Genomic DNA, 27,279 nt, shown 5'->3' on the forward strand with positions numbered 1-27,279 from the left:
GAGCACCAAGGACTCCATAATTCTCCTCTTCCTCCTCCTCCTCCTCCTCCTCCTCCTTCCTCCTCCTCCTCCTCCTTCTCTTCTTCCACCTCCTCCTCCTCCTCCTTGCAAACCTCCCTCCCTCCTAGCCCTGATGATGTTACCTAGTTGGGTCCTGAAATGTCTACAAGAAAACCACCAGGCTCAGAGAGCACCAAGGACTCCATAATTCTCCTCCTTCCTCCTCCTCCTCCTCCTCCTCCTCCTCCTCCTCCTTCTCTTCTTCCACCTCCTCCTCCTCCTCCTTGCAAACCTCCCTCCCTCCTAGCCCTGATGATGTTACCTAGTTGGGTCACGAAATGTCTACAAGAAACCCACCCAGCTCATGTTCTTCTTCCGCAGCCAGCCGGGGAAGTAGGCTTCTCCAAAGCCAGCCAACCGCTTCGCCTGGCAGAGGGAAGCTGGGCCCTCCTGGCCGTCCCCCTTTATCCTGGCACCCTGGAGATGCCTCTCATGGCTAGGTTTTCTCAAGCCCCCTCCCTCCCCCTTTCCAAGAGCTTTGAAGAAGCTGCAGACCCTCAGGACTTCTCCCCCCCGGGAACCGTTCTGACGACCTCACCCCTCTTCCCCCCCCCCCCGTGCAGGTGGAACTCATCGTGGGCCCCTCGGAGGAGGTCATCCCCCTCCTCAAGGAGACCTTCCTGCTGATGGAGGTCCAGCTGGTGGTCATGAGCCACTGGAAGCGCTGCTACCTCCGGGATCTGCAGCTGCTGGAAGATCACGGCCTCCTCCAGCCGGGGGCCACCATCCTGGCGGACCACGTCATCTTCCCCGGCGCCCCCCAATTCCTCCAGTACGCCAAGGGCTGCGGGAAGTACAAGTGGAGGGTGCACAGGACCAGCCTCCAGTACTTCCGCGGCATTCCCGACGGGATGGCCCAGCTGACCTATGTGGGGCTGGAGTGAGGGGCAGGGCTGCCTCCCAGCCAGAGGGGTGCCCACTCTGGGAAAAAGGTGGCAGTGGAGTTGCCCAGCAGACTAAAATCTGCGCCAGAGTTTGAAGCCTCCAGAAAATGCCACATGGGCATACAGTCCCAAATCTTGGTGGGCAGCTTCTCCAGGCCAATAGCAATAGCAACAACAACAGTTAGGCTTATCTAACGCTTCATAGGGCTTTCAGCCCTCTCTAAGCGGTTTACAGAGTCAGCATATCGCCCCCACAGTCTGGGTCCTCATTTCACCTAGATAGATAGATAGATAGATAGAGTAGAGAGAGAGAGAGAGAGAGAGAGAGAGAGAGAGAGAGAGAGAGAGAGAGAGAGAGAGAGAGAGAGAGAGATAGAATAGGATAGATAGATAGATAGATAGATAGATAGATAGATAGATAGATAGATAGATAGATAGATAGATAGATATAGAGAGAGGAGAGATAGATATAGATATATAGATAGATATAGATAGAATAGAATAGGATAGATAGATAGATAGATAGATAGATAGATAGATAGATAGATAGATAGATAGATAGATATAGAGAGAGGAAGAGATAGATATAGAGGGAGGGAGGGGGAGATAGATATAGATAGATATAGATAGATAGATAGATAGATAGATAGATAGATAGATAGATAGATAGATAGATAGATAGATAGCAATAGCAGTTAGACTTATATACCGCTTCCTAGGGCTTTCAGCCCTCTCTAAGCGGTTTACAGAGTCAGCATATTCCCCCCAACAACAATCTGGGTCCTCATTTCACCCACCTCGGAAGGATGGAAGGCTGAGTCAACCTTGAGCCTGGTGGGATTTGAACAGCCAAACTGCTGAACTGCAGTGCTGCATTTAACCACTGCGCCACCTCGGCTCTAAGGCCAAAAGATCCCATACAGGTAGTCCTCACCTTACGACCACAATTGAGCCTAAAACTTCTGTTGCTAAGCGGGACATTTCTTAAGTGAATTTTGCCCCATTTTAAGTGAATGAAAAAGAGTCACGTCATTCTTTTTCAGTGCTGTGGCAAGTTGTGGGAGCTGGAGGCTTTTTAAGAAGAGACGGGACAGTGGTACAAGGTCTCTGCTTGAGCAGGGGCTGGACTAGAAGACCTCTTAGGTCCCTTCCAGCTCTATTCTGATTGTTAAGTCGAGGATTACCTGTCATATTTTTTAAAAAATTCTTAAAAACAAAGGGTTGACCATCTGCTTTCCCCTTAAGCTTCTATCAACGTTAGAAGTAGTTACAGTTAAAAGTAGTTCTTGACTTACAATAGTTTGTTTAATGACTGCTTAAATTACAACAGGACTGAAAAAAGTCCCTTGTGTCCGTTTGTCACACTTATAACCATTGCAACAGCCCCAGGCTCATATGAGCGGAAGTCAAGAGGCTTGGCAACTGGCATGGACTTATGACTGCAGTGTCCCGGGGTCACTTTTGCGACCTTCTGCCAAGCAACGTTGACGGAGAAGCCAGATTCGTTTAACGACCATGTAACTTGAGAACTGCAGTGATTCCCTTAACAACGGTGGCCAGAAAGGTTGTAGAATGGAGCAAAACTCACTTAACAACGGTCTTGCTTGGCAACAGACATTTTGTGCTCAATTGTGCTTATAATGTTGATGACAAGAGAAGGGAAGGAAGCTTTGGTGTCATTCTGGACCCTTCTTACACCTACCACAATTTGCAACTGAAGTTTAAGTCAAATTGCTGACTTGCTGTGAAGAAGTTCCACGTGGCGTCCATGGATGGTCCAGAAAGATCTCAAGAGTTGGGCCTTCCTTGCCCAGTCCTCAAGATGCGACGCTTGAGTGGCTGGTGAAGAATCGACAATACCGCCGTTCTCTTGACCTGCTCATAGGAGAGATCTTCCCGAGTTTGGCAATGCTGTCGTGGTTGGTGGGCTTCTAAAACCACGTTTTTCCTACATCTGGCACATGAGAACACCCTCCCTTTGTCGGCTAAGGGCCGGGGGGTCTCCAATCGTGGCTACTTGGAAGACGGGTGGGCTTCAACTCCCAGAATTCCCCAGCCAGCCCACCCGTCTTCCAAGTAGCCACGATTGGAGACCCCTGGGCCAGCTTTACCCATTCTCAGAAATTGTGGAATATGTGTGGATGTTTCTCTTTAATGCTGGCTTGGTCTTGTTTGATATTGTGATGTGCGCCGACAGCTTTGTGGTGTTACATTTTGGAATTGTGTTGTCCAGAAACATTCTTTAATAAAAAAAAAACATTTCAATTATTTATGAAGGCAAGAGCAACTGATTCTCCTATGCTGTGTATCCCCCCTGCAGTAGCCCTACACCCACCCTCCTTCTGGGCCTTTCCCTAGTGCAGTGTTTCTCAACCTTGTCAACTTGAAGATGGGGAAGTGTCTAGGACAGTGTTTCTCAACCTTGGCCACTTGAAGATGTCCGGACTTCAACTCCCAGAATTCCCCAGCCAGCGAATGCTGGCTGGGGAATTCTGGGGAGTTGAAATCCGGACATCTTCAAGTGGCCAAGGTTGAGAAACACTGGCCTAGTGGAAATAAACCCACCCAAAAGAAGGAAAACATGGAGGAATTCACCTTGAATGGATTCCTCTGAACTGTGTAAAAGGAAGTTCTGAATCAGGAAATGATTTGGGGGACCCACCCCTCGCCTAACAGGTAGTCCTCGACCCCCGACCACACGAGTCCAACATTTCCGTTGCTGAGCAAGACAGGTAAGTGAGCTTTGAGGGATTTTGAGACGTTCCTTGCCACAGTTGTTAAGTGAATCAATGCAGTTGTGAAGTTAGTAACACGGTTGCTAAGTGAATCACTGCAGTTTTTAAATTAGCAACACGGTCTGGCTTCCCCATTGACTTGGTTTGCCGGGAGGCGGCACCGGGGACACCACTGCGGCCGTCGTAAATATGAGCCAGTTGCCAAGCGTCTGAATTTTGATCGCGTGTCCATGGGGAGGCCGCAACGGTCATAAGTGTGAAAGATGTCCACAAGTCATTTTTTCAGCGCTGTTTTGACTTCAAACGGTTGTTAAACGAATGGTTCAAGCATCCCCTTGGTCATGTGATCAAATCGAACAAAATGAGCCAGCTTGGTTCATATTTATGACGGTCGCCATGTCCCGGGGTCACGCGATCCTCTTTTGCGACCTTCAATGGGGAAACTAGGTACACTTAACAACCGTGTCACTAACTTAATAAACCAGTGGTTCAGGTAACAACTGGGACAAGGAAAGTCACAATATGGGGCAAAGCTCACTTAACAACTGTCTCACTTGGCAGCAGAAATGTTGGTCGTACGTCGAGGACTAACTCCCCCTGAACTCCGCTGAAGAGGTTTCCTAGCCCGGGAACGAAACGCTCGGAAACCGAACCCACAAACACGGGGAAGGAACCTCCATCCTGCACCTGAGCTACAGATATTCGCCACTATCGCAAAACCACCTGGATCAGCCTCATCCAGCCACCTGGATGAGCCGAGGTGGCGCAGTGGTTAGAGTGCAGCACTGCAGGCCACTTCAGCTGACTGCTATCTGCAGTTCAGCGGTTCAAATCTCACCGGCTCAAGGTTGACTCAGCCTTCCATCCTTCCGAGGTGGGTGAAATGAGGACCCGGATTGTTGTTGGGGGCGATATGCTGACTCTGTAAACCGCTTAGAGAGGGCTGAAAGCCCCATGAAGCGGTATATAAGTCTACTGCTATTGCTATCTATCTATCTATCTCTATCTATCTATCTATCTATCTATCTATCTATCTATCTATCTATCTATCTATCTATCATCTAATCTTATCCTATCTATCACCCATCTGTCTTTCTCTGCCTCTCTACCTATCATCCATCATCTATCTATCTATCTATCTATCTATCTATCTATCTATCTATCTATCTATCTATCTATCTATCTATCTACCTATTCTATCTATATCTATATCTATCTATATCTATCTATATCTATCTCTCCCTCTCTCTATATCTATCTATCTATCTATCTATCTATCTATCTATCTATCTATCTATCTATCTATCTATTCTATCTATATCTATCTCTCCCTCCCTTCCTCTCTCTATATCTATCTCTCCCTCTCTCTATATCTATCTATCTATCTATCTATCTATCTATCTATCTATCTATCTATCTATCTATCTATCTATTCTATCTATATCTATCTCTCCCCCTCTATATCTATCTATCTATCTATCTATCTATCTATCTATCTATCTATCTATCTATCTATTCTATCTATATCTATCTCTCCCTCCCTCCCTCTCTCTATATGTATCTCTCCCTCTCTCTCTCTCTCTCTCTATCTATCTATCTATTCTATCTCTCCCTCTCTCTATATCTATCTATCTATCTATCTATCTATCTATCTATCTATCTATCTATCTATCTATCTATCTATCTATCTGGGTGAAATGAGGACCCGGATTGTTGTTGGGGGCGATATGCTGACTCTGTAAACTGCTTAGAGAGGGCTGAAAGCCCTATGAAGCGGCATATAAGTCTAACTGCTATTGCTATCACCTATCGCTCGAAGGAGGAAGCCTGTCACAGATTGAAGGGAGATGGAACGGAGGCCGAGTGAAAAAAGAAACCTTTTATTTACAAAAGAGCTTCAACCCCCCAACTGGCCGAAAGAGAGCAGGCGGAGAGACGGACACAACCCTTAAGGCTTTTGCTCTGGTCAGCGGGTCAGCAGAGCAGCGCAGGAGGTCAGCTCACGGGGCACTTGGCATTCAGACCCCCCCCCCCTCCCTGGCAGAGAGTCACGGCGGGCGCAGGACACCCCTGGGGGTCTGAGGATGGGGGGGCAGCCAAGCTCAGGAGCCCCTTTGGGTGCACCTGGATGGCGATTCCCAGCGGCGGCGGCTTGTCCGGCAACTAGATCATCCACTGGTCTTGGTCTGGCTCTGCCCCTTCCATGTCCACCTGGGGGGAGAGGGAGAAAGTGGGGGGAGCCTTATCAGAAGGGAATTACAGCCGCGAGGCAACCCTGTGGATCTGGGGTCTCCAAACCTCGGCCCCTTTGACGCTCGTGGACTTCAACTCCCAGAATTCCCCAGTCAGCCCTGCTGGGAGTTGTAGTCCACAAGGCTTAAAGGGGCCAGGTGTGGGAGACCCCCTGCTGTAGACCCCCAGATCTGCCCCTAGAAGAGAGCAAAGCTCAGGGCCCTGCCTGAGTCTACTTCCCGGGCCCTCCCTGCATTCGTAACCTCAGGAAGGGGCCGACCACTGGGAGACGGTGAGTTCTAGTCCCGCCTTGGGCATGAGAGCCATCTGGGCGACGTTGAGCCAGTCTCGCTCCGCCCCTCACCCCCCCACCCCAACCCCGCAGGGTTATTGTTTTGTGTGGGAAATAGGAGGAGGAAGGTGTGTTGGGAGATGTTCACTGCCTCCTTGGTAAAAATAAGAAAGGGGGATACGAATAACAGATAAAACAGATAAATAAATAAATAACATGCTGGGGCAGTTTATCCGGCCAAACCTCGTTAATCTCCCCGTCGTCCGGGGACTCGTTGTAGTCGTTCATCTCGTCCATGTCCTGCATGTCCTCATCGTCTTCGGAGTCCTCCTCGCTGTCCTCATCATCCTCATCATCCTCTTCCTCCTCCTCGTCGTAAGTCTGCTAAGGCAAAGCAGAGAGAGAGGCAGCCTCTTCAGAGCCCTGGTGACACAGGGCAGCACTGCAGGCTGACCTGCCCCACTGCCAGCGGTTCGGTTCTGACCGGCTCAAGGGGGGCGGGCTCAGCCTTCCGTCCTACTGAGGTCGACCATGTTGCAGGGTGGGGTGGGGGGGCAAGAGGCTGAGTCTGTAAACCGCTTAGAGAGGGCTGTCACTGTGAAGCGGTATCTAAGTCAGTCTTATCTATCTATCTACCTACCTACCTACCTACCTACCTACCTCTTTATCTATCTATCTATCTATCTATCTATCTATCTATCTATCTATCTATCTATCTATCTATCTATCTGTCATATCTATCTATCTATCATCTATCTATGTATCTCTTTATCTATCTGTCTACCTACCTACCTATCTCTTTATCTATCTATATCTATCTATCTATCTATCTACCTATCTCTTTATCTATCTATCTATCTATCTATCTATCTATCTATCTATCTATACATACATACATACATACATACATACATACATACATACATACACCATCCATCCATCCATCTATTATCTATCTATCTATCTATCTATCTATCTATCTATCTATCTATCTATCTATCTATCTATCTATCTATCATGTATCTATCCACCTACCTGTCTATTTATCTATCATCTTTCATCTATCTATCATCTATCTATCATCTATCTATCTATCTATCTATCTATCTATCTATCTATCTATCTGTCATATCTATCTATCTATCATCTATCTATGTATCTCTTTATCTATCTGTCTACCTACCTACCTATCTCTTTATCTATCTATATCTATCTATCTATCTACCTATCTCTTTATCTATCTATCTATCTATCTATCTATCTATCTATCTATCTATCTATACATACATACATACATACATACATACATACATACATACATACACCATCCATCCATCCATCTATTATCTATCTATCTATCTATCTATCTATCTATCTATCTATCTATCTATCTATCTATCTATCATGTATCTATCCACCTACCTGTCTATTTATCTATCATCTTTCATCTATCTATCATCTATCTATCTATCTATCTATCTATCTATCTATCTATCTATCTATCTGTCATATCTATCTATCTATCATCTATCTATGTATCTCTTTATCTATCTGTCTACCTACCTACCTATCTCTTTATCTATCTATATCTATCTATCTATCTACCTATCTCTTTATCTATCTATCTATCTATCTATCTATCTATCTATCTATCTATCTATCTATCTATCTATCTATACATACATACATACATACATACATACATACATACATACATACACCATCCATCCATCCATCCATCCATCCATCCATCCATCCATCTATCTATCTATCTATCTATCTATCTATCTATCTATCTATCTATCTATCTATCTATCTATCTGTCATCTATCCACCTACCTGTCTATTTATCTATCATCTTTCATCTATCTATCATCTATCTATCTATCTATCTATCTATCTATCTATCTATCTATCTATCTATCTATCTATCTATCTATCTGTCATATCTATCTATCTATCATCTATCTATGTATCTCTTTATCTATCTGTCTACCTACCTACCTATCTCTTTATCTATCTATATCTATCTATCTATCTACCTATCTCTTTATCTATCTATCTATCTATCTATCTATCTATCTATCTATCTATCTATACATACATACATACATACATACATACATACATACACCATCCATCCATCCATCTATTATCTATCTATCTATCTATCTATCTATCTATCTATCTATCTATCTATCTATCTATCTATCTGTCTGTCATCTATCCACCTACCTGTCTATTTATCTATCATCTTTCATCTATCCATCCATCCATCCATCCATCCATCTATCTGTCATCTATCTACCTGCCTGTCTATTTATCTATCATCTTTCATCTATATATCTATATATCCATCCATCCATCCATCCATCCATCCATCTATCTATATCTATCTATTATCTATTTATCTATCTATCACCAACTATCCATCTATCCAGTGGTGGGATTCAAATAGTTTAACAACCAGTTCTCTGCCCTAATGATTTTTTCCAATTTCCAATTTCCAGTTCACCAAACTGCTCAGAAGGTTAACAACTGGTTTTCCTGAAGTGGTGGGAACTGCCTGAATCCCACCACTGCATCCATGGTGGCAAAGTGGTTGGAGTGCAGCATTGCAGGCTAATTCTACCCATTGCCAGGAGTTCGACCCTGACTGGCTCAGGGTTGATTCAACCTTCCCTCCTTCCAAGGTCAGTCAAAGAAGGACCCAGATGGTTGGGGGGCAGGAGGCTGACTCTGTGAACCAGGCAGAGAGGGCAGTCAAGCACTGTGAAGTGGCATATAAGTTCAAGCGCTGTTGCTGGTGCCGACACCTCTTGGCGCTGGCCAGCTTGCAATTCCGGAAGGCCCCAAAACTCACCCAATCGACATGGAGATGGGGGAGGTTTTCTCTCCAGCCCCACCTGTGTCTCCCACGCACACACACAGCCGGCAGAGTCAGTTTTTAAGCTTTTTACAGGTGGTCCTCAACTTACAACCATTCGTTTAGTGACCGTTTGGAGTTACAAGGCTGAAGAAAGTGACTTATTTTTGCCCCTTGTGGCCCTTGTAGCATCTCTAGGGTCACAGGGTCAAAATTCGGGCGCTTGGCACAACAGACTCATATTTATGACGGTTGCATTGTCCCAGGGTCACGTGATCCCCCCTTTGCGACATTTTGACAAGCAGAGTCCACAGGGAACCCCGATTCACTTAACAGCCATGTTTCTATCTTAACAACTGCAGTGATTCACTTACCAACGGTGGCAAGAAAGGTCCTAAAATGGGGCAAAATTCATTTAACAACTGTCTCTTCTTAGCAATGAAAATGTTGGGCTCAGTGACGGTCACAAGTCGAGGACCACCTGTTGATAACCTTTGTAAGTGGGAAAAGACGCGATCGGACAGCTGATGTTTCAACTGGCATAGTTCTCCTCTGACACCTTCGGCAAGGATTGTGATTGTAAAAGCGCTAATCTTCCACATTTTCAGCCATCAAGGCACGGAGACCCCCCCCACCCCCACCCCCACCCCCAAATCCTCAGCTGGTGCCATGGGGCAAATTGGCTCTTACCTCTGAAGCTGGTTTCCCGATTGGCACCAAATTGTTGTCTTTCTCAGCAATGCTCTGCAGCTTAAGAGAAAAGCAAAGGATGATTGAGCCAAGATTGCCAACTCCTCCTAAAGCCGGGCGGGGGGGGGGCAAAATTTAGGGGGGAGGGAGAAGCAAAGGAAGGGGCCACCCCCCCCCCCCACTCACCCAAGCCTGGTGCTGTTGTTCCTGCTGCTGCAGTTCATTCTCATCCACGCAGGGCCGGTCCAGGTTAAACCACAGAGCTTCGGTGACTCGTGGGAAGAGGGAAGGGAAGAGGGTGGACATGGCTCTCTGTGGGTCAGAAAGAGGGGCTGGTGAGAGGCAGGACCCTCAAAGAGCCGAGGTGGCACAGTGGTTAGAGTGCAGTACTGCAGGCCACTTCAGCTGACTGTTATCTGCAGTTCGGCGGTTCAAATCTCACCGGCTCAAGGTTGACTCAGCCTTCCATCCTTCCGAGGTGGGTGAAATGAGGACCCGGATTGTTGTTGGGGGCGATATATGCTGACTCTGTAAACCACTTAGAGAGGGCTGAAAGCCCTAGGAAGCGGTATATAAGTCTAACTGCTATTGCTATTGCTATTGCTAAAGAGGAGGAAAAAGGATTTGGAGGTGGGGCAGGCAGGGATCCCCCAATTAACCCTCCCCGGGCTTCAATCGTGGAAGCCAGGAGCTGCAAATGGAGTATTGTGCATTGCTTTTAAATCTGTTTCTCAAGCTTTGGCGGCATCTTCCATGGATGGACTTCAAGTTGTAGTCCTCCAAGGGTAAAACCGCCAAAGCTTGAGAAACACTATTTTTAATGGTCATTTTCTGGAGGGAAAAAGTGGATGGGATGGACCGACTCAGCTACGGAGGCGATGGGGACCCCATTAGAAGCCCTGAAGGATGCAATTTAGGGGCAGATCCTCATCCTGGAAAAGATCCACTTCCTCAATGCCACAGAAGCCGTCGGGGGTGAGCTTAAATGGGCTCCGGGGGGGGAGATGGCGGAGCACAGGGAGGCCTGCCGGAACGTTGTCCATGGGGTCGCGATGAGTCAGACATTACTTCAAATCTCTCCATTCAAGGTTTTCTCTTTTTATTCCATGGTGGCAGGAATAGAGGCTTTATGGGAAAGCCTCTTTTTTTAATAAAGGAAAAGAAGCATTTATTTGACCGAAAAGTGTGAGATGGAACCCCTCCTCCTCCTCTGTCTCTCAGCCCAGCCCACCTCACAGGGCTGGGTTTCCCCCCCTCCCCCAGTGTTTTTATTTTTATTTTATTTTTTACATATCAGTGTGTGAACAGTGTGGCACCTGAGTATCATGCATTTAATTAAAATGTATTATTATACATTATTATACATTATTATTATTATACAATATTATTCATATTTGTTTCATTTAGCAATCATATAATACTAGTAGTAATACACATCTTTATATTAAACTTTAATCTTTGGTTGTTTAATTATCAATATTTCAATATGCTATTCTTGTATCTTAATTATAGCACCTTTTGATGTGAGTAAAATATGATCAATCACACTTGTTACATTTAACAATCTTCTATAGCCAATGTTAATACCGACATTTATCTTACATTAAGATCTTCCATTATTGCATATTTAACTTGTTATTTGATTGTTCAATATATTGTTTTTATGTCAATCACCATATTCTATCATAATACATTATGAAATATTATGAATCATGTATTTTGGGACCCCTCCTCCTCCTCTGTCTCTCAGCCCAGCCCACCTCACAGGGCTGGGTTTCCCCCACCCCCAAGTGTTTTTATTTATTTTTATTTTTATATATCAGTGTGTGAACAGTGTGGCACCAGAGTATCATGCATTTAATTAAAAAAAATAGTATTATTCACATTTGTTTCATTTAGCAATCATATAATACTAGTAGTAATACAGATCTTTATATTAAACTTTAATCTTTGGTGGTTTAATTATCAATATTTCAATATGCTATTCTTGTATCTTAATTATAGCACCTTTTGAGGTGAGTAAAATATGATCAATCACACTTGTTACATTTAACAATCTTCTATAGCCAATGTTAATACCAACATTTATCTTACATTAAGATCTTCCATTATTGCATATTTAACTTGTTATTTGATTGTTCCATATACTGTTTTTATCACCATATCTTAATTTATCTACTTTGGTCATTTTATATCCTGTGATCTTAATGCTTTTTAAGGTTTTTATGCTGCAGAGTCGTTGGAAATGCAAATACATTTCATAATAATTTAATTTCATAATAAGTGAATGAAATAAATACATTTCCACTGAATTTTCACCACCAGATTTCAACCCGGGGGGGGGGGTCCTCAAGGGATTTAAAGCGCCCCCTTCCCGCTTGAGGGCCTCTCCGGGTTACCTGGGTCCCCTTCAAGCCCCCCACCCGCCTTTCTCACGGCTCCCTTCTTCATTTGCCCTGAAACAACAACCCTGCGAGGTAGACCGACCCAAGAGACAAATCACCCGGGCACTTCCGGGATTCGGGGGCGGGACTTCCGCTCTCGGTCCCCTTCACTCCCCGTGTTTGCCGGCGCCGACGGAGCCTGACCTGCCGCCGGCGGAGGCTGGAAGCCGGGAGAATCACGGCCGGAAGTTTTCCCGCCGCAACCCGGAAGCGACCTCTTAGGATTCTGGAGGCCGGTTAAAAAAAAAAAAAAGAAGAGAGAGGCGGAAGTGTTCCCGACGCTCTAGGGAGCCGTTTGACGAAGCATTTCCGGTCCATGTTTTCCAACGCCGGAGCTACCACAAAGATGCTATGTCCTAGACTAGCGACGCCCCGGGTTGCCGTCACGTGTGCTTTCCAAGCGCCTCTCCTGGGGTTTCACAGTAGGCACTGCGCACGCGCACAAAAGGAAGCCTTGCTTCTGAGCAAGCCACTCCCAGGCAGCGCTTAGGGCGCATGCGCAACATGTTTCTCCCAAGCAAAACTTTTGAAAAACATTAATTAAAAAAAACTAAGCGTTTTTGCAACCCGACGCCCTCCTTTCTTCCTTCCTTCCTATTCAATTATAGGATTAAAACACGAAAACACCAGACGTTAAAAACTAAGGAATTCAAATTAATACTTTATGCTTTGCAGGACACCAGTGCCCATTGTCCGCAGGTGGACTGGGGATGATGGGCACTCCCGAAGTGCACGTTTCACTTAATAATAACGTTTTGTTTGCAGACAAACGAAATGTTGGAACGTGAGCCAAAGAGGTTGGCTTCACACGTGAAACTATGATGCTAAAAGCCTAACCAAGATTAGCAATAATAATAATCCTGCGTAACTGGCTATGTAAATCTGTGGGCCTTTAAATGACTTGGTTAACCATGCAGGCTGAAGGCAAGTGCCATGTTTGCATATCAGTGTTTCTCAACTTTAGCAACTTGAAGATGTCCGGACTTCAACTCCCAGAATTCCCCAGCCAGCGAATGCTGGCTGGGGAATTCTGGGAGTTGCAGTCCGGACATCTTCAAGTTGCCAAGGTTGAGAAACACTGGCATAGATTCAACCTAGGCCACTGTTTTGGGTAAAAACTGGCATTTAAGACTATCCCTGATTTTTAAAATTATTCATATTTACCCATTTGGTCTCCATTGATTCTTAAACCACTGCTAATCTTCAAAAGCTGATGAGCTATTATTGCCTGTGGAATCTTTCAAAATCTCTTCGGGAACTTTTGTAAACCATTTTTAAGTATCTTTCTGTTCTTGCAAACCATCTTTAGTTTAACCTTATGCAATAGTTGGTCTCTCTAAGTCAGTGTTTCTCAACCTTAGCAACTTGAAGATGTCCGGACTTCAACTCCCAGAATTCCCCAGTGAATTCTGGCTGGGGAATTCTGGGAGTTGAAGTCCGGACATCTTCAAGTTGCCAAGGTTGAGAAACACTGATATGCAAAGATGGCACTTGCCTTCAGCCTGCATGGTTAACCAAGTCATTTAAAGGGCCACAGATTTACATAGCGAATGCTGGCTTGGGAATTCTGGGAGTTGAAGTCCGGACATCTTCAAGTGGCCAAGGTTGAGAAACACTGCTCTAACTCTTTCTCTGCCTCTCAGAAGAAATTCTGTTCAGATCTGAGTCAGGTTTCCCCTGCAAAACACAGGAAAATTGTCTGAAGCAGAGGTGAAGTTTAGTTGACAGTAAAACAGACAGAGGTCAAAAGTAGTCATAAAAAAGGGGGGGGCTGCTAATCTTTATACAAAAGTCCATCTAAATGGGTTTGAATTTAGCCCCTTATCTAGGGATTTCCAGAGGTTCAGTAGAGTGAAAATAGAACTTTCTGCCCTAAAGGATTATATGCAATTGTCAGCTTTTTTGAGTCAAGGATGAATGGCTGGAGTGGGGAAGGAAACCTTTTCTCAGGCTGAGGAATTGTCACATCTGGAAGGGACTTTTCCAGGATCTACAGGGCGGGGCATAACCTTTTCCTAGGGGGTCACAGCAAGATCGACAGCAGTTTACAACTTCCGCGACACCTCATTTTAAAGCCCATAAAAAACTGAATTGAATGAGCTATTAAATGTTAAATTTGCTTTAAGAATGGCTGGAAAATTCGATTCGGAAGAACAAAGGATCATTGACAGAATAAAATGCATTGCCTTTCGAGAGGCTCGCGATGCTGGATGTCGAATTTTGGGGCAATGACGTCTGGCCGGGAAATTCGCCAGATCTCAATCCGGCAGAGAACATTGGGGCCATAATTAAGGATGAAGTGGAAGCTCTGATGATTCAGGAGCAAGGTCAAAATCGATATTCGGTTGAAACTTTGAGAATGAATTTGGAAACTGTGTTGAAAAATCTGGAAAATCGAATGGAACTGTTTGAAGATTTGTTGTGTTCTTATCCACCTCGTTTGAATGCTGTTCGAAGGGCTAATGGTGGTCATACTGACTATTAAATCGTGTCAATAAACTCAGTTTTTGATGGGCTTTCGAATGGTGTATGAATTATTTGTGTTGTTATTACAAGTGTTGCTGTGACCCCCTAGGAAAAGGTTATGCCCCGCCCTGTAGATAAGTTGCTGGAGTTTGCCAATTTCTTATCTGTGAGACACTTCGTCATTCTGTCTAGATGTCAGAATCAGCAGAAAAGGTGTTTGTTATTTTATTGTCTGCAGGTTTGCAGGTCAGGGGCCGATTGGGCTGGCAGGTGGCATGCATGGCAGAGGGGTGGCATACGGTCTGTTTCTGCCATCTACTTATCTTCTGAATCGTCTTCATTGAGCATCATACAGTTTTTCTCAGAATGTACTTCTGATTCTTCTTCTTGCCTCTATTGACAGGAGAGCTAATCTTTAAACTGCAACTGATACCCATTTATGGATTTCCATTTTAATACACACTTTGAAAAATCTAAGTGACCTCAACTTATTCTTTCCGATATAGAATTTACTTCTTTTACTTCTTTTGTCTGCAATTAAAGCTACACCTTCATTTCCTTATTCGTATTTCACCTACGTCTTGCCAATCAGGTCTTTTCATTCAGATTATTTTTCCTTCCTCTTTCCCATTGTTTCTTTCCTTCCTTCCTCTCCTTTTCTTCCCCCTTTACTGACACCCACGTGTGCTGAAACACAACTCCCATCAGAGGGATGGACTATTTGCACACACACCCCACATTCTGGAGAGGACTCCTGCCTCAATTAGCCCCCCCCCCCCCAAGCAGGGCAAGGGAAAAAGTCCAAGATATATGAGACTGGATCCTGGCCCAATCACCGCCCAAGGAGTGATCTCCTGATCTTTGGACCGATCCTCCTGCTTTAAGAGGCAGCTTCAGCTCCTTCCCTCTCCCCACCCCAGGCCTCCTCTGCTCTTGGTCACCTGTGCTGACCCTCCTGGAGGAAAGTGACTCCACCTGTAACCCGCCAGGCTCCACTATTAAAGCCGGACGGAGGGGGTTACTGACCAGTAGCTGCCATGCACAGGTATGGTGCACCTGGGTGGGAGATGGGTAACGGTTTCTCCATCAAAGGACTCCAGCTGTTGGGGGGTATCTGGCTTTACCTGGGACAGCCTGGGGAGAGGGGGGGGGTTCTACTTTTGAGAGATTGCTGTGGAATATGGGGGTCTGGGATTGGCAGGCTGGCTGGGGGGGTTTCTGGGTGTTGAAGCCCACCCCTTGCCAAGTGGCCAGGTTCTAGATCAGTGTTTCTCAACCTTGGAGACTTTAAGTCCTGTGGACTTCAACTCCCAGAATCCCCCAGCCAGCGCAGCTGCGCTGGCTGGGGGATTCTGGGAGTTGAAGTCCACAGGACTTAAAGTCACCAAGGTTGAGAAACACTGTTCTAGATTAAGCCTCTTATCAACCGGTGGCGGTTAGTGCTTTAGAGACCCAGTTTGGTCTCTGGTTAAGGGCACCAGGCTTGAAAGTGGGAGGCTGTGAGTTCAAGTCCTGCTTTAAAGCTGGGAATTGCCAGGAGCTGGGAGTTATAGTCCTGCTTTAGACCTGAAAGTTAGCTGGGTGACTTTGGGCTAGGGTCCTTCTCAATTTCTCAGCCCAGCCCACCTCTCAAGGCGGCTGTTGTGGGGAAGGAGGAGGAGGAGGAAAGTGTGTAGGATACATTTACTGCCTTCAGTTATTTATAAACGCAAAGTGGGATAGAAATAAATAAACCCCCTTCCCATTTCCCGGAGTGTTGTAGTTTTTCCTAATCTCCCAATCTCCGTTATCTTGAGTAATCGTCCTTTGGTGGGACTCTGGAAGCAGAAAACCCACTTTTATGGTGGGGTAAACCAAGGAAGTGATTCCCCAACCTGTTGCCCACCAAATAATAGAGGGGGGGGTCCTATGGCTCTTCCCTAGCAGGGCAGAGCATTGCTGAAAGCCCCTCCAACAGCTTGAGTGCAAGTGAATCTGCTCAGCTTCTCTCTCTCAAAACTTGGTTAGTTTAGGAAACCAGGTTAAATGCGTCATGGCACCATGGTTAAATAAATTGTGGGTTAAGGCAACCTGCATCTCGGTCCTGGTTTTCCTTTTCTATTATAAAGAAGAAATGAAATTTAAGAATTCCAAATACTCCCCCCCCCAATCAAATTACTGGAAACTCCTGTAGTTTTTTAACTAATATTTGCTTTCCATTTTTAAATTTCCGTTGAGTGTCTTCAACTCCACATATGCAAATATTTCTTCGGCGGAGTTTCAGATTTAATGTTTGGTTTGCAATATGCTTCGTGTATGCTTAAAGCATTTTTAAATGCTCCTATTAATGTAGTTTGGGGGTGGGGAGGAGTTACTGATTTTTTTTTTTAATTTCCAGTGTCTGTCTTGGTAGATTTACAAATTTTGGAAAAAAAAACAACCTAGATATTTTGTTTACAGTTATATATCCTAGTTAGAAACCAGCCATGTCCCTCCCAGAGAAACTCTCATAATAATAGATAATTGTTTTATGGTATGATAAAGCCAGTTAAAGCCATTTATCTCTTCTTTGGCCTTGAAAAGAAAGTCAGGCTGAACAGTTTTCCAGCCTCTGGTAGTTTTTCAGCCTGATGCACCCCAGATGAAAAGAGGGTGGGTGCATTCAGCAACTTTGGGGGGGGGGAGACCCCAAAACCCAATCCCACCAAATGAAGGAGGTTGGCCATATGCAGTAACTGGGCATGGCTAGTTTAAGAGAAAGAAGAACTAGGGGAGACATGATAGCAGCCTTCGAATATCTCAGGGGTTGCCACAAAGAAGAGGGAGTCAAACTATTCTCCAAGGCACCTGAGGGCAGAACAAGAAGCAATGGGTGGAAACTAATCAAGGAGAGATCCTTCCTCCCTCCCTCCCTCCCTCCCTCCCTCCCTTCCTTCCCAACTTCCTTCCTTCCCACCTTCCTTCTCTCCTTGCTTCCTTCCTTCTCTCCTTCCTTCCTCCCTCCCTCCATTTCTTCTCTGCTTCCTTCCTTCCCATCTTCCTTCCTTCCTTCTCTCCTTCCTTCTTTCCTTCCTTCCCAACTTCCTTCCTTCCCACCTTCCTTCCTTCCAGTATCTCAGGGGTTGCCACAAAGAAGAGGGAGTCAAACTATTCTGCAAGGGACCTGAGGGCAGGACAAGAAGCAATGGGTGGAAACTCATCAAGGAGAACATCATCAAAGAAACGCTTTTTTTACACATCAAGAATAGATAGTTTATATTATCTAATAAGAGTCAGGTAGGGAAATAGGGTCAACCTCTTCTCCAAAGAACCCGAAGGCAGGACAAGAAGCAACGGATGGAAACTCATCAAGGAGAGATCCTTCCTTCTCTCCTCCCTTCCTTCCCTCCTCCCTTCCCTCCTCTTCTTTCTTCCTTCTCTCCTTGCTTCCTTCCTTCTCTCCTTCCTTCCTCCCTCCCTCCATTTCTTCTCTGCTTCCTTCCTTCCCATCTTCCTTCCTTCCTTCTGTCCTTCCTTCTTTCCTTCCTTCCCACCTTCCTTCTTTCCCACCTTCCTTCCTTCCTTCTTTCCTTCCTTCCTAACTTCCTTCCTTCCCACCTTCCTTCCTTCCAGTATCTCAGGGGTTGCCACAAAGAAGAGGGAGTCAAACTATTCTCCAAGGCACCTGAGGGCAGAACAAGAAGCAATGGGGGGAAACTAATCAAGGAGAGAAGCAACTTAGAACTAAGAAGAAACTTAGTGAGGACAATCAATCAGTGGAAGAGAAGTTGCCTCCAGAACACTGGAAGTTTTTAAGATGTTGGATTGCCATTTGTCTGAAGTGGTATAGGGTTTCCTGCCTAGGCAGGGGGTTGGACTAGAAGACCTCCAAGGTCCCTTCCAACTCTGGTGTATTGTATCGTGTCCTGTCCTACCCTTCCCTTCTATTCATCTTGGTTGCTCTTCTCTGCACTCTTTCTCGAGTCCCCCCCATCTTTTCTATCTCGTGGTGACCCAAACTGAGTGCAGGGAATGTGTGGGTCAGGGAATCCTCCCCTCTAGCTCTCTCTCTCTCTCTCTCTGCCCACAGGGAGACGATGTGTGCCAGGGGGCAGATGCTGCTGCTGTTCTTCCTGGCCATGGCAGCTGCCAAGAAGCCTATGCTGAACGTCTGCATGGATGCCAAGCACCAGAAAAGCCAGCCGGGGCCGGAGGATAAGCTGCATCAACAGGTAGTGAGGCCGGGGCAGAAGGGGCCCTGGGACCACCGGCCCACAGAAGGTCTTCAGGCTGAGGGTGGAAAGGGGGTTGAAGACCCTGCCTGGCCTGAGACCCCCAATGCATCTGCTGGAATGGTTGCTGGGGGTCAAATCCATAGCTGACCCAGAGAGATTTTTTCCAGCTCTTATACGGGTAGTCCTCAATTTATGACCAAAATGGATGCTGCTGAGTTGAAACATTTGTTAAGTGAGTTTTGCTCTAGTTTCTCGCCACGTGTGTGAAGCGAATCACTGCCGTTAAGTGAGTGATTTTGTCGGTCAGAAGGTCGGGACTGGTGGGCACTGCCGCCGTCATAGATATGAGTCAGTTGCCAAAGCATCCGAATTTTGATCACGTGACCCTGGGGATGCTACGACGGTCGTAAGTGTCCCGGGTCACTTTTTTCAGTGCCGTTGTAACTTTGAACGGTCACTAAAGGAACCGTTGTAAGTCGAGGACTACCTGTATTTTGGGCAGAAGAAGCCTCCTCCTCCTCTTCCTCCTCCTGACCTTCTCGGTCTCCGGGGGAGGAGTGCTGCCAGCTCTCGGGATCAGTTGAAGTCAGGCAGAGGAACAGGGGGACTCATGAAGGGGCAGCCTGGGGGGGGTCTTCTCCCTCCCCCCATGCTTTGGGAGAACCTACACTATGGGGGGGAGGGGTACTATAGATGCTTCCAAATGTTGAGGTCATAAGAGCAGAGTTTGGGCAGAAGAACGAAGCTCCTTGTTCACATTTGTCTAGGGCTGTGTTTCTCAACCTTGGCAACTTGAAGATGTCCGGACTTCAACTCCCAGAATTCCCCAGCCAGCGAATGCTGGCTGGGGAATTCTGGGAGTTGAAGTCCGGGCATCTTCAAGTTGCCAAGGTTGAGAAACACTGTCCTAGACACTGAATTGTTTATACGCGAATGCTGGCTGGGGAATTCTGGGAGTTGAAGTCCGGGCATCTTCAAGTTGCCAAGGTTGAGAAACACTGTCCTAGACACTGAATTGTTTATACGCGAATGCTGGCTGGGGAATTCTGGGAGTTGAAGTCCGGGCATCTTCAAGTTGCCAAGGTTGAGAAACACTGTCCTAGACACTGAATTGTGTATACGCGAATGCTGGCTGGGGAATTATGGGAGTTGAAGTCCAGACATCTTCAAGTTGCCAAGGTTGAGAAAAACTGGTCTAGGGAGATTTCTCCATCCTTCCCAGTCATGCTTGTCCCAAAGGGGCTTTTTTCCAAAATGCCCCCGGACCTTTCTTGGGTTTTCTCCTTAAAAACGCTTCACTTCTCATCCAAGAAGTTCTCCAGAACTGAAGAAGCCTCTCGGATGAGAAATGAAACGTTTCCAAGGAAGAAAAACCAAGAAAGTTCAGTTGCCTTTTGGGGGGGGAAAAAAAGGCACCTTTGCGTTGAGAATTATTTAAGAATAACTTAAGAGGTAGAAAACGTCCGGAGGTTCCCACCACCCCTTGAAGGAGGTTCCTTTGAGGACCTCCAACCCTTGTTCTGCCGAAACCTTCAGCAAGAGGAGGAGAGCCCCCCACCCACCCCCACATTGCAGATGTCCACCAATCCATCCCGCTTCCCTGAGTCACAACTTTCAAGGGAGGGAAACCTGGGTGGGCTGGGAAAGAAATGCTGCTAGTTGGGACCCTGGGAACTTCGAGGGAGAAAATGCCCCATTCTACATTGACCTTAGCTTCTTCTTGCTAAGCTAACTTTAAACAATTTAAATAATTCCTGATCTTAAGCATAGGCTAACTGGAATTTCTTGGTCCCGTATTTATTTTGTGTATAGTCAATCCATTTTTTCCAGTCTTGATAATATATCTCTCATTTGAGTGATCTTTAAGATATGCCGATATTTTAGCCATCTCGGCTAAGTTTGTGACTTTCAATGTCCATTCTTGGGTTGTAGGCAAGTCTTCCTTCTTCCAGTACTGCGCCACCAACAGTCTTGCTGCCGTTATTAGGTGCAGAACCAAGTTAGTCTCTACCACTGTAAAGTCAGTACATATACCTAGTAAGAATAACTGAGGAGTAAACTTTATCCTTCTTTTAAAGATATTTTGCATAACCCACCATATTTTTATCCAGAATGCCTTAACCTTTTGGCAGTTCAGTTCAGTTCAGTTCACTTTATTTGTATGCCGCCCTTTTCCCTGGGGGGACTCAGGGCGGCTCACAGTTCAAAAGGGGGGGGGGGGGAAGGACAAACAATTTCCAACATAAAAGCATTACATCATTTAAGAACTCAACAGTCATACAATTCGAGTAGGGGTTAGAGTCTTTAACCCCAGGCCTGTCGGGATAGCCAGATTTTAAGTGCGGCGCGGAAGGTCTGGAGGGTGGTGAGGGTCCGGATCTCCACGGGGAGTTCGTTCCAGAGGGTCGGAGCAGCCACCGAGAAGGCTCTCCTCCGAGTAGTTGCCAGTCTACACTGGCTGGCTGATGGCAGGTCCACCATATATGGAAATATGTAGCATCGAGAGAGCCACATCTCCAACATTTAGGCTGTACATTCGGGTACATAGAAGCCAGCTTTTTAGGATCTAAATGCCATCTATAGAACATCTTATATAATAATCTTTATAATAATCTTATAAAAATTTTCTCTCAGGTTTTGAGCTTGTGTGAATTTCACATTTGTTACCCAGATTCTTTCCCATGTATCCAACATTATTGGTTCTTCAATATTTTGAGCCCACTTTGTCATACATGCCCCATTCTAAAGAGGAGACCTCCGGCCCTCCTCAGCTCCAACCAGCCCCTCCCTCTCTGCTTCTCTCCCCCCCCCCCCAGTGCTCTCCCTGGAAGGACAACGCCTGCTGCACGCTCAACACCACTCAAGCCGCCCACCAGGATGCCTCCTACCTGTACAATTTCAACTGGAACCACTGTGGGGCCATGTCGGACAAATGCAAGAAGCACTTCATCCAGGACACCTGCCTCTACGAATGCTCCCCCAACCTGGGCCCTTGGATCAACCAGGTGGGCAGCCAGGCCGGCTGGGTCTTGATGCCCCCCCCCAGCCCCACTCAGAGGACTCTCGGGTGAAGTCAGGGAGGTTGGGGCCTTGGGTTGGGGGCCACCGGAGACCCCCCTGAGTTTCTATGAGGGCAGGTGGTCCCAACACATCCAGGAGGGGACTGGTTTTAGGGAGCCATCACACCAGACAATGAGAGGAGCTGGGGGCTCTCCTTGGAAGTAGCCCCCTCCCCATCTTTTCTTTCTGCTCGCAGGGGAGGAAGCGTCCTCGGTGCCTTCTCAGCTTGTTGGGTTTTCTTGCAGATATTCCATGACCCAAACTAGGTGGTAGTTTGGGTAATGGAACATTAGCACTGATGATGTTCCCTAGTTGGGTCATGAAACGCCTGCAAGAAAATCACCAGGCTCAGCACCAAGGACCCCAAACTCCTCCTCCTCCTCTCCCCAAACCCCATTCCCTTTTAATGCTGATGTTAGCTTGCTGGGTAACGTGATGTCTGCAGGAAAACAAGCTCAGAGAGCACCAAGGACCCCTCAATTCCCCCCCTACCCTCCCTGCAAACCCTTCTCCATTCTAGCACTGATAAGATTCCCTAGTTGGGCCATGAAACGCCTGCAAGATAACCACCAACTTCAGAGAACACCAGGGGTCCCCCTCCCACCCTCTTCTGCCTCCTCCTCCTCCTCCTCCTGCCTTCTATCACTGATGATGTTCCCTAGTTGGGTCATGAAACATCTGCAAGAAAACAACCACATTCAGAGAGCACAAAAAATCCTATAGTCCTCCTCCTCCTCCTCTTCCTCCTCCTCCTCCTCCTCCTCCTCTTCCTCCTCCTCCTCTTCCTCCTCCTCCTCTTCCTCCTCCTCCTCCTCCTCCTCCTCCTCCTCTTCCTCCTCCTCCTCTTATTTTAAACTTCTGGTTGCCAGGAGGGGCCGATAGAAGAAATTCCAGCAAATTCTTTCTCCTTCTAGCACTGATTATGTTACTTAGTTGGATCATGAAATGTCTGCAAGAAAACAGCCTAGTTCAGAGGACACCAAGAAACCTACAGTCCTCCTCCACCTCTTTCTCCTTCTCTTTCTTCTTCCCCTCTCTACCTCTTTCTGTTCTTCCTCCTCCTCTCCCTTCTAACGCTGATGATGTTACCTAGTTAGGTCAATAAACACCAAGCTCAGAGAGAACGAAGGATCCCACTGTCATCGTTGTCCTCCTCCTCCTCTTCCTCCCTGCAAACCCCACTCCCTTCTAGAACTGATGATGTTCCCTAGTTGGGCCATGAAACGTCTGCAAGAAAACCACCCAGCTCAGAGAGCACCAAGGACCCCACAGTCCTCCTCTTCCTCCTCCTCCTCTTCCTCCTCCTCCTCCTCTTCCTCCTCCTCCTCCTCTTCCTCCTCCTCCTCCTCCTCCTCCTCCTCCTCTCTTGCAAACCTTCCTCCCTGCACCTCCTAGCACTGATGATGTTACCGAGATGGGCCATGAAATGCCTGCAAGAAAACCACCAAGCTCAGAGAGCACCAAGGACCCCACAATCCTCCTCCCCCTCCTCCTCCCATTCCCCCTCTCCTCCTCCTCCTCTCTGGAAACTCCCCTCCCTTCTAGAACTGATGATGTTCCCTAGTTGGGTCGTGAAACGCCTGCAAGAAAACCACCCAGCTCAGAGAGGACCCAGGAACTACTGCTATTTCCCTCTGCCCACAGGTGGACCAGAGCTGGCGGAAGGAGAGGATTGTGGACGTCCCGCTGTGCCGGGAGGACTGCGAGGGCTGGTGGGAGGATTGCCAGGACGACTTCACCTGCAAAGAGAACTGGCACAAGGGCTGGAACTGGACTCAAGGTCAGTGTTGTCTTTGTCTAGTTTTCCCCCCTTCCCTTGTCTATTGTGAGCCGCCCGGAGTCCTTCGGGAGTGGGCGGCATACAAGACAAATAAATACAAATACAAATACAGGGGGCTGCATAGCCTGGGGTCGCTCCATTTCCCCCCCCCCCCATGCCATGGGCCCCGAGAACAAGGACTAGGGGCCACTTAGCTGGGCTGAGCCTCTTCCCTGCCGTTGGCGTAGGAAAGGCTGCTCTGGAATAAGGCAGAGACCTTCGCTCGGAGGACACAATGGTGCCACTATATTTTGAAGACCCGGGCTGTGTGTGTGTGTGTGTGTTTGCGGAAGACTTTCTTCCACCTGCAAAGTGGGAGTGGGGCTCCTTTCGCCCAGCTGACCTCCAGCAGGCCTGGGGCTGTTGATCTATAAATCAGGTCCAACCCCCCCAGCTAAGCCGAATGTATGTTGTGTTTTTTTTAACTGTTTTCGTTTCTCTCCCCTATTTATTATTTTATTTTATCTCGTATTTGTAAGCCGCCCGGAGTCCTCCGGGATTGGGCAGCCTATAAGCTCATTAAATTACGAAATTAATTATTACGGAGGGGGCTTATTTTCTACCACACAGGAAGGGGATCCGCTTGGCACCTTCCCTAAGAAAACTTGTTCCTCCCCACTTTTAGAATAATGGAGTTGTATTGTAGGGGGGCATTTTCTATATAAGTGAGGGCTGTGTTTATTACTCAATGTTATATGCCTCGGTTATGCACAGTAAACATGTGATTGTATAGAATGAAACGGAAATAAAAAATATTATGCAAAGTAAAAAATAAAAAAAAAAGACGAAAAAAGAGAATAATGGAGTTGGAAGGGACCTTGGAGGTCTTCCAGTCCAACCCCCTGCTCAAGCAGGAGATCCTATGCCAGCGATGTCCAACTTTGGAACTTTGATGTGTTTTTTTTAATTAATCTGCTTTTCTTCTCTATTTTTAATTTTTATCTTTTTTAGAATTATATTCCTGTAAGCCGCTCGGAGTCCTTCGGGATTGGCCCGCATATAAATTCATTAAATTTGAATTTGAATTTTAAAAGCTGCCAAGTTTGGGGAACTCTGCCCTATATCCTTCCAATTCCTACCTGCCCAACTTGAAAAACTCCCGTGATGAAGGAGCACCCATAACTCCCAGGGGCAAAAATGATTCCACTGAATAACAGGCTCCGAAGGGACCTTGGAGGTCTTCTAGTCCAATCAGGCAGGAGACCTTAAGCCAGTGTTTCTCAATCTTGGCGACTTTAAGTCCTGTGGACTTCAACTCCCAGAATTCCCCAGCCAGCTATGCTGGCTGGGGGATTCTGGGAGTTGAAGTCCACAGGACTTAAAGTCGCCAAGGTTGAGAAACACTGTCTTAAGCCCATCTTCCATCTTTTCATCCCAGGAATCAACCACTGTCCGGTAGGCTCAATGTGCCAGAAGATGAAGAGAGTGTTCCCTACTCCTCAAAGTTTGTGCGAGAAGATTTGGAGCAACTCCTACAAATACACCACCTTCTCCCGGGGGAGCGGGCGCTGCATCCAGATGTGGTTTGATCCTGTCAACGGCAACCCCAACGAAGCCGTGGCCAAGTATTACGGCTCCTCTGGCGAGACCTTGGCCTTCCACTCGGCCCTGTTGCTCTCTTCAGCCCTCCTGGGCCTGCTGTGAGGTTGGCAGGGACCCTCGGCTCCCCAGAACTTTGGCTAAGGGGTGGGGGACACACCCTCTTCCCCCACTGTGGCAGGAATCTATGGGGCTCCGGAGTCCATGGAGATGCAGCTGTTGAAGAGCTCTTATCCAAGTGCATCTTCAGGAGGAGGTTCTGGTGGATCTCCTGCTGTCCTTCGGATGGGAAGCTTGCCATGATGTTGACCACAAGAATGCCACGTGCAAGAATAAATATTAAGTCTTCTATAACCAGTCGTGGTGATTGTTTCTGGGATTTATTGCCCCCTTACCTGTCCAGGTGAGGAGCAGCGCTCAACCACACCAATCTCACTTCAGACGTTGGACCCCAACATCTGAGTCCATCGCACGTTCTTTGTGGAGCCCCAACAGCCCCATCCCTTGTTTGGGGTCTTCCATGTTGTTGCCTTCATGTCTTCCAACGCAAGGCAAGTGGGCATCTTTGTCAGGCATTTCCCTCCTTTTGACAACACAACTCTTGCCTGGGGCCTCAACTGGGTGCCACCTGGGCAAAATGGTTAGCCGGGTGCAGCAGGGGGGACGCGCCCAGTTCCTGCAGTGCAGTGGACAAGTCACCTCCCACCCCCCCAGAGACTGGGCACTGCCCTCCATGGCTGTGGGAAACGTGGAGCTGGCATCTGCAGGCTGGCATTTTGGTGGGTCTCACACAGGCTTAGAGCTGGATTGAATAGTGGGCAGAGTTGGGTTCGATCCAGTGTTGCTCAACCCTGGCCATCTTTACGTTGGGTGAAATTCAACTCCCGGAATTCCCCAGCCAGCAGAGCACTCAAGTCACCTGTTCGGTCCCTTCCAACCCTTGTCGTTTATGGCTAGCTGGAGAATTCCGGGAATTGACGTCCATGCGGGAGAAAGTTGAGAAATCCTGGGTTTTTTTTTAATATCCCAGGAGAAGCCAGCTTGTCTTTCAAGCGTCATAAAATGGGGGATTTGGTGCCCAAAGAAATTTTTCTTGAAAACAACAACCTCACAATATTTCAATTTATGAAAGCTGGTGACTCTCTGCCAGTGGGGCCTGCTTGCAAACACCCTTTCTTAACACCCTAAACCAGTGTTTCTCAACCTTGGCAACTTGAAGATGTCCGGACTGCAACTCCCAGAATTCCCCAGCCAGCGAATGCTGGCTGGGGAATTCTGGGAGTTGAAGTCCGGACATCTTCAAGTTGCCAAGGTTGAGAAACACTGCACTAGGGAAAGGCCCAGAAGGAGGGTGGGTGTAGGCCTACTGCAGGGGGGATACACAGCATAGGAGAATCAGTGGCTCTCGCCTTCATAAATAATTGAAATAGTGCTTAGGACAGTGTTTCTCAACCTTGGCAACTTGAAGATGTCCGGACTTCAACTCCCAGAATTCCCCAGCCAGCGAATGCTGGCTGGGGAATTCTAGGAGTTGAAGTCCGGACATCTTCAAGTTGCCAAGGTTGAGAAACCCTGCCCTAAACTATGATTGCAATTCATCACAGTCCTCTGAACAAGCCTCGATGGCAAGGTCGAATTCATAACACTGCACCAAGCTAAAAACCGAAGAAACCACAAGAGGTTTAGCCACAAAAAGCTGGGCAAGAGAGGCTAAACAGGCCTATCCAGATGTTGGTTCTCCCGCTTCCCATAGCCTTCATACCAACCTCTGTTCTTTCCTTGCCCATCCGGGGTCTCGCTGGTGGCCAGCAGGGGGCGCTGGCTGCTCATATAGGCCCATTGCTGCTGGTGGCAATAACAAGGGGAGAGGGCCATTGGGGTGGGAGGGGCCGTTTTTCAGATAGGAAGCAGTTTCTACCCACAGAGTGGGGGTGTGTGTGTGTGAGGTGCCTCTTGTGCATTTTGGTGGAAACTCACCTTCCCCAAAGCCTTTCCCCTC

The 27,279-nt window shown here is 47.0% G+C and overlaps 3 protein-coding genes across 5 annotated transcripts in view; 2 read left to right on the top strand and 1 right to left on the bottom strand.

The window, feature by feature from the left end:
* LOC148044241 (transmembrane O-methyltransferase homolog) overlaps positions 1-944 on the top strand; it is a 1,248-nt gene extending 304 nt beyond the window's left edge. The window contains exon 2 of the mRNA XM_087722010.1: positions 624-944. Coding sequence (XP_087578136.1) covers positions 624-944 — 321 coding nt within the window. The remainder of the gene's footprint in view (positions 1-623) is intronic.
* A 4,599-nt stretch (positions 945-5,543) lies between these two features.
* On the bottom strand, positions 5,544-12,409 carry ANAPC15 (anaphase promoting complex subunit 15). 3 transcript variants are annotated; one of them, XM_087722059.1, is made up of 5 exons: positions 12,348-12,409; positions 9,946-10,071; positions 9,760-9,819; positions 6,447-6,587; positions 5,544-5,890 (listed from the first exon to the last, which is right to left on the bottom strand). In XM_087722059.1, the coding sequence occupies exons 2-5, from the start codon at positions 10,063-10,065 to the stop codon at positions 5,843-5,845; spliced, it is 369 nt and encodes a 122-aa protein (XP_087578185.1). In that variant the 5' UTR covers positions 10,066-10,071; positions 12,348-12,409; the 3' UTR covers positions 5,544-5,842. The 3 variants fall into 3 exon arrangements, with proteins under 3 accessions (XP_087578185.1, XP_087578186.1, XP_087578184.1); XM_087722060.1 differs by having other exon boundaries at positions 6,447-6,584; positions 12,247-12,397; XM_087722058.1 differs by having other exon boundaries at positions 12,247-12,397.
* Positions 12,410-15,523: 3,114 nt separating this feature from the next.
* On the top strand, positions 15,524-25,634 carry LOC148044242 (folate receptor alpha-like). Its single transcript, XM_087720931.1, has 5 exons — positions 15,524-15,714; positions 18,718-18,859; positions 21,679-21,867; positions 23,567-23,702; positions 25,120-25,634. Exons 1-5 carry the CDS (start codon positions 15,707-15,709, stop codon positions 25,383-25,385), a joined length of 741 nt encoding a protein of 246 aa, XP_087577057.1. The 5' UTR covers positions 15,524-15,706; the 3' UTR covers positions 25,386-25,634.
* The last annotated feature ends 1,645 nt before the right edge of the window (positions 25,635-27,279 follow it).

The sequence above is a fragment of the Thamnophis sirtalis genome, unplaced genomic scaffold (genome assembly GCF_051295495.1).
Source record: "Thamnophis sirtalis isolate CommonGarterSnake01/CBP01778 unplaced genomic scaffold, rThaSir2_p1.2 scaffold_8, whole genome shotgun sequence".
NCBI classification, from domain to species: domain Eukaryota; kingdom Metazoa; phylum Chordata; class Lepidosauria; order Squamata; family Natricidae; genus Thamnophis; species Thamnophis sirtalis.